The sequence below is a fragment of the Mycetomoellerius zeteki genome, unplaced genomic scaffold (assembly GCF_001594055.1).
Source record: "Mycetomoellerius zeteki isolate Tzet28-1 unplaced genomic scaffold, Tzet1.0 scaffold20, whole genome shotgun sequence".
Taxonomy (NCBI): Eukaryota; Metazoa; Arthropoda; class Insecta; order Hymenoptera; family Formicidae; genus Mycetomoellerius; species Mycetomoellerius zeteki.
This window is the reverse complement of record NW_017256957.1, coordinates 3,121,065-3,130,476: the sequence shown is the minus strand read 5'-3', so window position 1 is coordinate 3,130,476 and position 9,412 is coordinate 3,121,065. Positions and strand designations below refer to the sequence as shown.

At 35.6% G+C, this 9,412-nt stretch overlaps 1 protein-coding gene across 1 annotated transcript; it reads left to right on the top strand.

Annotated features, from left to right (window-relative positions):
- Nucleotides 1–2,003: 2,003 nt before the first annotated feature.
- Rap2l (Ras-associated protein 2-like) lies at nt 2,004–2,947 on the top strand. Its single transcript, XM_018447267.1, has 2 exons — nt 2,004–2,778; nt 2,867–2,947. Exon 1 carries the CDS (start codon nt 2,179–2,181, stop codon nt 2,722–2,724), a length of 546 nt encoding a protein of 181 aa, XP_018302769.1. The 5' UTR covers nt 2,004–2,178; the 3' UTR covers nt 2,725–2,778; nt 2,867–2,947.
- The last annotated feature ends 6,465 nt before the right edge of the window (nt 2,948–9,412 follow it).

The window sequence follows — 9,412 nt, the reverse complement described above, 5'->3', positions numbered from 1 at the left end:
ACGATCCGACTACCAATAATTATTTTTAACTCATCATTTGCACACCATTTTTTTACCGATGCGTTTGAATGACACTGCAAAAAAGGGAGGAAATCACGCGATTTTTCGCTTCGAACGCGATACGACCGCGGCCAAAGTTCGATTAATTTAATTTCATAATGGATTCTATCAGTCGCACTATATATTGGATTAATGTACATTAAAGGTTGCTTGATATAAAAATATCTTCGATGGAATAATATATATACATGTAATAAACTCCATGTAAACAAGTCGATGTTATTTGTCATCGTTTTGACGTCAAAATGACGTCCTTAACGTCATTTTCCAGTAAATAAAAATCGACATTAAAATGAATTGAAAAGGATTCATTTCAATGTTCGCAAATATCTCTGAAAATCTAAATCCATTTCAATCCCAATGAGAAATGACAAGGGAATTGACATCGAATCGATATATTCTGCTAAATAACATGACAATAATATCGTTATTGAATATTCAATTGTTTTAAATATTTATATGATTTGTATTTAACTTTGCTAATTTCATATGTCAGTTTTTAATATGAACTATCTAATCTGTAACGCAAGTGATCGAATTTATTCTTAATTTAACTTATCGAGTAAGGATCTACGCATTCCATACAAATATTCCAGGAACGTCCTATGGACGTCCAGAGAACATCCCGCTTGTTCCAAGAACGTTCTTATTAGATAAAATGTACGCTGGAACAATGAAAGTAATATTAGGAACAGGAGTAAATATTAATAAATTAATATTCGAAATAATATTAGTAATAAATAAAATTAAAAAATTAGGAATAGAAATTAAACGTAATATTTATGTCTGTGTTGTGTGTATATCTTATTTATATCCGTTGTAAGTTATAACTTTCTACATTCATTTCCTAATTTTTTATGTCTAGCATTTAATATTTATTCCTAATATCCCTTCCATTGCGTGCAATGCCTAAAATATAACTTGTCGCAATATTTTATTAATATATTTACAAAATTATTGGTTTTTATCCGAAAAGAAAGATATCAGATTAGAAATTTTGCGAACAATCATCGAGCAAAAATTAATCATCGATTAAATTAATCGGAGTTTGATCAAAATTCAAACACTCCAAACTTATTTAAACATCAATGAAATCGTGTGAAAGGAATTGTTGATTCAAATTTACTCCACAAAACGGGAATCAAAGTAGCCTCTGAATTTAATAGAACAGAGCGCTCTGCGTCACTCGTCTCCGGTGCACAATCAACGGTTACAAATGTATACGGCAATATACGGGCTTTCCGTGCATATGTAGCGCGTTTTCGAGGCCTACGACATCTAGAGTACGCGAACAGTCGATGATCTGCGCGACGACGTGACGTTCATTCGAAGAAAAGCCTGACGGCGACGATAAGATGGCGGCGTCGCGCACGTCAGATCGCGGCTGAGCGTTCGGTGCAGCGGGGGATTCAAGGGGGCAGGGGTGTGTAGGCAGGAAGAAGAGGAGGTAGACGACAGGCGGGCGCAAGCCAGGCAGGCACAGGCAGATCAGGCGGGCACGGATGAGAGTCTGTGTCGTCGTATACGTGCCTGCGTATAGAACGTGCGGAGACGGCCTGTGTCGTCATGTCCTGGCGTAGCCGCGTAGTCGCCGTAATATCCAGGCAGCCTAACTACGAGACGGCGCAGGTCGATTCTCGTTTCGCGTGATCCGTCTCTATCTCTATCTCTCTCTCTCTGTCTCTCGTCGCCAGCCAGACCACGGCCAGTTTCGTCGATGCCTTTGTTCGCGACCGGGAGGAGGAGGACGGGCGCGGATTGTCGCGACGAGGCGAAGACGAGGACGAGGGCTAAGAGGAACCTCGTGCCCATAGCCTAGCTGACAGCCAGTGGAAGTGAAGTGTATATACTCGTGAGAGAAGGTGCGATAATCTTGCTCCGTCTATCTGTCTCTCTCGCGCTCTCTTCCCGTTCCTCTGCTCTGTGTCTCTCCCTCTCTCTCTCTCTCTCTCTGTCTCCTCTCTCGTGTTCTCTCTCTCTTTCTCTTTCTCTCTCTCTCTTTCTCTCGAGTGAAACGGCGCTCCACACCCCGGCGCGGTCCTGGACACGTCTAGGAGGTGGTGGCGACGTCGTGGAAGGAGGCGCGGAGGAGCCGACGGCGACGACGACGACGGCGAGATGCGCGAGTTCAAGGTGGTGGTCCTCGGCTCGGGCGGGGTGGGCAAGAGCGCGCTCACCGTCCAATTCGTATCCGGTTGCTTCATGGAGAAGTACGACCCGACGATCGAGGATTTCTACCGCAAGGAGATCGAGGTGGACAACTCGCCATGTGTGCTCGAGATCCTCGACACCGCCGGCACCGAGCAGTTCGCGTCGATGCGCGACTTGTATATCAAAAATGGTCAGGGTTTCGTCGTGGTGTACAGCTTGACGAATCATCAAACCTTTCAGGATATCAAGGCGATGAAGGAGCTCATCACGCGCGTCAAGGGTACGGAACGCGTGCCGGTGCTACTCGTGGCGAACAAGCTCGACCTGGAGCACCAACGGGAGGTTGGCACCGAGGAAGGCCACCAGCTCGCGCAACTCTGGGGCTGTCCGTTCGTCGAGGCGAGCGCCAAAAACCGTACCAACGTCAACGAGATGTTCGCCGAGATTGTGCGCGAGATGAACTTCAGTCCTGAGAAGGAGAAGAAGACCTATTGCTGTTGCAGCGTCCTCTAATACTTAATCAAAATCCACGTTCGCCCGGATTATTTACCCGCGGACCGAACTAAGGTGATGGAGGTATACAGTGTGTACAGTGCTTCGGGGAAAGAGCTCGTTGACGTTAACTCGTCGACATGTTTTTTCGCCGTCCTGCTAGGAGGATTCTTTTTGCATCTCTTACTTGGCCTGCTGAGGAACGTGCTAAGGAAAGATGATACAGTGTACAGTGGCTTATGGGCAGAGCTCTCGTCAACGTGTTACGTCGTCCTGGAGGATCTCCTTTCGAAGAACCATCTTTTGGAAGTCCTATCAACCTTGAGATATGCCGTGCATCTATCAAGGCTAACTTATGTCGGTCGCTGTACGAATTTTCCTAAATGGAAACTATGGTTCTCTTCTTTTCTAACTTTCGGAAGACCGTCCGGCGAGAGACGGCTGTTAAACACAGATATTTTATTATACGCGAATAGTATTATGTATGTAATATTATTGTAATATATATACATATATATATATATAAATAATATAGATAAGATTTAAGAAAGAGCGAGCAAAAGGTAGCTTTTCCTCGGCAAAAGGACCAATACTCCGCTCGCGAGAAAGGAGAAGGTGTCGAAAACCGTAAAACCAAACTCGATATCGGCTTTCTGCTCAATTTCAGACAGAACCGTCGCACGTAGTTTCGCGTTCTCGTCCACAAATGGAGATTTAGGTGCTGCGCAGAAAAAAAAAGATTATTCGCAGACTTTGAAGGAATCACTGTGATGGTCGTTCTAGCATGGTGATAGTTTCAGCGATAACGAGCTAAACTATATGTTTGAGTGAGGCTTAATCCTGTACGCATAATTTGTATGCAGTCGTGCGAAGGCTATGCAATCAAATCCATTTGATTCGATGAAAGTGGTTCGGTTTTGAGAGTACTCTTCTCTGTGCAATTGTTCTGTGTTAATTTAAGCTAAGGAGGCTGATTAGCGAGATATTGTCTAAACATTTTTGTACGAGACGTTGTTAGTGACATTTATACACAGGGTGTTTCACCTTGAATCATTTGAAATGTCTTTATTATTCTTAAGGATACACACACAGAAAAATGTTTAAAAAACGAATCATTCAATTTGAGAATCATTTTAATGATAATACTTGTTTCCTCGAATCGAATGATTTGTTTCTGAAATATTTCATAATGTTTCAAGATATTTCAAATGATCAAAATCATCCTGTATGTCGGTTGTACAGTCCTAACATTGAACTATTTTACTGCATAAGGGAAAGGCACTGAGAATGAAGTTTTGTACGCGACACCTCAGTGGTTAACGGATAATCCAGCTATTGTGAGATTTCTTGTGATCCATTGTGTAGCAAGTACTAATACCTTACTTTTGTTTTGCTTTAATGTCTGTTCCAAGATGTTTGATACAGCGCAATACCGTATTTGCAAACTCTGACGCGCAGAAGTGAGCAAATTAATGTATCGTGATGATTACAAAATTTAATAAACTAAGGGCCAAAGTTAAAGACTTGCCTCTAGTTTGTTGAAATGTAACATTGCAGATGATATTATATAAATACGATGACGGGAAAATATTAAGAGAAACGTTTCGTAAAGAGATAGTTAACGTAATAATGTCAATCTAAACTCGTAATTTGTAAGCTTTGTACGGTAAAAAAAAATTTGTACTACATAGGCTGCAAGACTGCACATTCGATCACTATGGGATTGATGATGGTTTTTTTTAACGAGTGATCTTATACACCAATGACAGAGCACAATAGTAGAATTAGAAATCTCCGGAAGGTGCGCCGGTTTTTCGCATTGATCCCTTCAACTGCAAAAATCACGTATGTGCTTTTATTCATCGCTCATAATGACTACACCAATGTGAAAAGTATCGTAATAGCAAGACTGTGACTTCTTTCCAAAAATATTTCTTTTATCCTCGAGGCCTCGTGAAAAATCACAGAATCCGAATAAAACTTCTCTATAAGAATTTCTCATAATGTTCCATAAAAGATGTTTAAAAAATAATAATTGTGAATATTCTAAAATACAATTACAATACTTTTCGTTGTTGGTATTGGTTTCGAAGAGAAGAAATTCATAGAATCTCGCAATCGTTTAAAACTGTCGTCGAGTTTCAAATGTAAAAAATAATCGATGGATGTAGGAGAAACTCCTCAAGAGATTGATCAATTTTCAAATTCGAAAAAAATTACACACTTATTTTAGAAACGTACAATTACTATTTGCTGAACTTGCAATGTGAAGAAATTCTATAGATATGAGATTACAGCATTTATTTTTCAGATTATTTTACAATTATTTCTCGTTGTATACTTAGATATAATTATGCTCTGTAAATTATCTTTTTAGATATTCATATGTTTTATTTCTATTCTTTATGTTGCGATTTCGGTAGATGTTGATATATTACTTGCACATTTTTGATAATAATAACATATAGAAATTTCTCTTCCGTTTCGTTCTTATTATAGTAAAAGACGAAATTTGACGAAATTTTTTTAAAACGCTCGATTAATTTTATGAATGATCGGCAGATAGTGTGTGTAATTTTTCTCAATTTTGATATAATCAAAATTGTATTATCAAATAAATACCGCTTCTCGACGAGCGCATCGTAACAACGTTCATTATATATTCAACACATTGCTATTTAACTCTTGGATGCATTATTGAAACAATTATTTTTACCTTTCGTGATATTTTCACTGAGATCGAATCTTTTCTATCTTCTAGATTTTTAGAAGAACTCAAATTATATCTTTATCTAATTAAACTTTGAGTTATTTTAAGTTTTCGAGAGATTTAGAAAGTACATCCGAGGGTTAAATGCAAAAGTAAAAATTGACGAAGATTGTTCGAGATTAAGATCTTTTTACTGATTTTACAGAAGGATATTGTTTCGCTTCTGACAAAGATGTATTTGTAATTTTGTATAGTCCTCTGCATTCTAATTTGTAAACGCGGCGTTGTAAATTTTAACGCAAATTGTATTGTTTGAATAGTATACGCGATACTATTTTCCAACTTTCGGAGAAAATTGCGAGAATTAAGAGTTAAAGAAAAAAGGAATAAAAAAAGATGAGAATGAACTGATGTACAGTATTTCTACGATTGATAGTTAGATCATTCTTAGGTATCGGGAAGAGATAATTGTTCATATACTTCGAACGAGCGTTTAGTGTTGCGTTGAATAACGCAAAGACCCTTTCGGTATACTTTTTTCGAATGGTGCTCTCTGTAGTTTTATTCCGGGCCCTAATATTAGAAAAGAAAAAAAAACAAAGAAAAAAGAATTTGCTGAGGCGCCGGAAACCGCGGTCATGAGTTATCTCGCGGTTCGCGCGTCGAGAGATGAAGGATAAGAGCAGGCGGAGTGGTTTCATCAAGCCGCTATTTTGTCACAATAACGTGGAAAATTCTTAGTCTCGCTGTGATCCCGTAGTCGTAACACCGCACCTTTTGTATATCGGATAACAATAATCGAAGTCTTCACCCGGCTTCGATCGAAGGGCCTCTTTATAAAGCGTTTTGATCGTCGTCGCCTGACTTGTACACTTTCTTGCGTTTTTCGCCCTGTTTTATACATATGAAACATGTATACATACATATATACATACATACATACACACATGGTATGAAGTACGGATCACAAGGCCGTCGTCTGCCTAGATAGCTCACCAAGTATTTGATATACTTGAAAAATCTATTTATATATTTATATGAGGAGAGGCCACGCCGTGTGCCTCTCGCGCGTCCAATTCACAAGATTTGCTAAATTGCGCGCGCTATTTTTTTAAGGCGGCGGTCTGAAAACCGTTGCCGCATGAATGATCTACTACATGAATTCTAATAACAGAATCATTTTTATTTGGGGAGCTATCGTCGGCGGAGAAGCGTCAAAGGGAAAAAGAAAAAGGATTGCGCCATACCTGGAGTCGGCCAGCATATCATACATCTAAGGACCAGAATTGTTTTTCTTTTCTTAATTGTTCACTTTACTTATGATCGGCGAATCAGTTATTATCTTCCTACATGTCGAAGAAAAAGATCGAAAGAGAAAGATGCAATGTGCAAAGACGTATACACTGTAATTCACATACAGTTGCAGACACATGCGCATTTGTCATGCAAACGGGTCACGCACATATTAATTAGTAATTGGTGAAAAGATAAAGAGAAAAAAAAGAAAAACACCACGATTTAGATATGTGTATATCGGCCTTTCAGTACTATTACCTGCGTATATATACATATATATATCTGATATATTGAGTACGAAATGCGTTATATATTTTTTACAATGTGAAGAATCTGTAAATATATAATATAGCGAGTCGAAGTATATATATATATATAAATATAATAAAAGGTAATTATCTTGAAACTTCCGAAAGAAATGCGAAGTATTTCAGAGTGAATATCTTTTATTCGTGAAAGAAAAAGAAAATGTGCATTGCACACTGGACTAAGTGCAGTCTCGTTCTTTCGTGCATAATTGTGTAGAATCTTATTATAAGTTGAAAAAGTTACATGAGTAGACGAAACTAGAATGCTACAATACAGAATCATTTTCTTATTACTAATTTATATTGCTATTTTTTTCCTTCGTAGCGAGAGATTATTTGCTAATAATTATTTTAAAATATACAAATTAATATATTCAAATTATATTTTAATCATCCTTGCATAATTTGAAAAATTGCTTGCTAATTATCTTAAAATATATCCGAATTATTTAAAAATATTTTCGGTCGAAGAACATCATAAAATATTTTTTATTAACTGGACAACAAAGTGATAGATTTAATACGCTTTTATGTTGGAGTACCAGCATGATTATCTAGTCATGAACGAATGAGTTCAGCATTCATAAGTCGTAATTACATATGCATTCTTCAGATATTTCCTGAGCAAAAAATGCGATTTCTTTTTCTTATCCTATTGAAAAAATATTTTTAATTAAAACATATAATTATCATATTTTTAAAACGTATAATTATCATAGAAGTATCGAAGTTGACTCTTAGGTTCTGTTCATCTAATAATTTATTTGAATTTTAATTTTACACAAAATTTAAATTTAGAAGTCTTCAAAATAATGCACATTTTTTCTTTCTTCGCAATTTTCTCTGTTTCTTTTTTTACTTCTCATCATATGATATTTGGCACAAATATAACGTTAAAATTTTCAAACCAAGCTGTCAATTGGATATGGTTCTGCACCGAAAAATCTGAGTGTATATATACATTTTTTTCCAAACTCCAAAGAGCGTATATTTATAATCTTACTGTTTCGATCGATTTCATTTTATCATTTTTTCCGGAATTATGCCCGAACTTAAAATTATTTACAGAAAATCAATTAAGTTATTACTTTTAAGTTCGTAACATAATGTCAAGATATCGAATTTATTAGAGAACTCGTCATTCGGTTTATACGATGACAAAATTTCATATTTGTGATTAAGGAAAAGACTCGATTAAGCTAAAACTCGCCTATATGGTTCAAATAAAATTTTTTTATATTTCATTTTGTATCTTTTGCACGTGTATTTTATTAATCAATTATCAGTCCAACGCTTATTACATATATACATTCATTATGTACATGAGGTAGACTCAGATCCGGTTTGCAAATGGAAAATCGCTGTTTTCGCAATGACGAAATATGAATCAGTTTTTTTGCACAGTTGAGAAATCTTTCATTGCCTCCGTCTCATATTACATATCTATTTTAAAAAATGCTAAATTATTAAAATGTATAATTTACGCGAGAGTGAACACATTTTTTCCGAGATAGATAAAACTCAATTTAAACATAAATGGAAGCAATGAAAAGTATCATAACTGCAATATTCAAATTGTAACTTTTTTAGGAGAATTTTTTGTACAATGTTATATGTTCCTTTTGTTAAAAAAATCAAAAATTTTGAACAAATTTTAGTATAGAAAGTGTTAACTAAATATAAATCGCTGAATGAATATAAAACTATATATATTGATGTTACAACGTTTGTTGCGTATATATACATTGGAAAATTATTATAAATAAAGACGCACAGTGTCATTACAAAATGTATAAATACAGTTACAATACTGTTCATTGCACAGAAAACTTCTCTTAAAAAATTTTTTTTTCATCTCGTGTGTGTGTGTGTATATGGCACTAGATTTACATATCACTCCAATATTTAACGGTAAGTATACTAAAATAATCAATATTTAGTTAGAAAAATTATAGGGAAGCCGATCGAACTTCTTAAAAATTTGAAAAAGTATATTTAAGAATAAAAGAAAAGTATTTTAGTAAAATATACATTTATATTTTTTTTTCTTTTCAATAACATATAGAAGTTTTAAAAACTTGTTTTTAACAAAAATGAAGTTTTAAAATTTCTACATTTTCACACTATCAGAAAAATTGTATAGAATTTTTAAAACATTCGATCAACAGTACATAATTTTACGAATAATTAACAATTACACAGCATTTAATATAAAAAAAATAATCCATGAAAAACGATATTAATGATACTATACAGTGATTGATTCAATATATCGAAACTGAAATAGTTTCTCACAAATGAGAGATACTTTGATTATAACATTGAAAAAAATATTCTTTTACGTATAAAATTATTCCAACAGAAACGAGACGTGCAAATATTTTCTTTATGCATT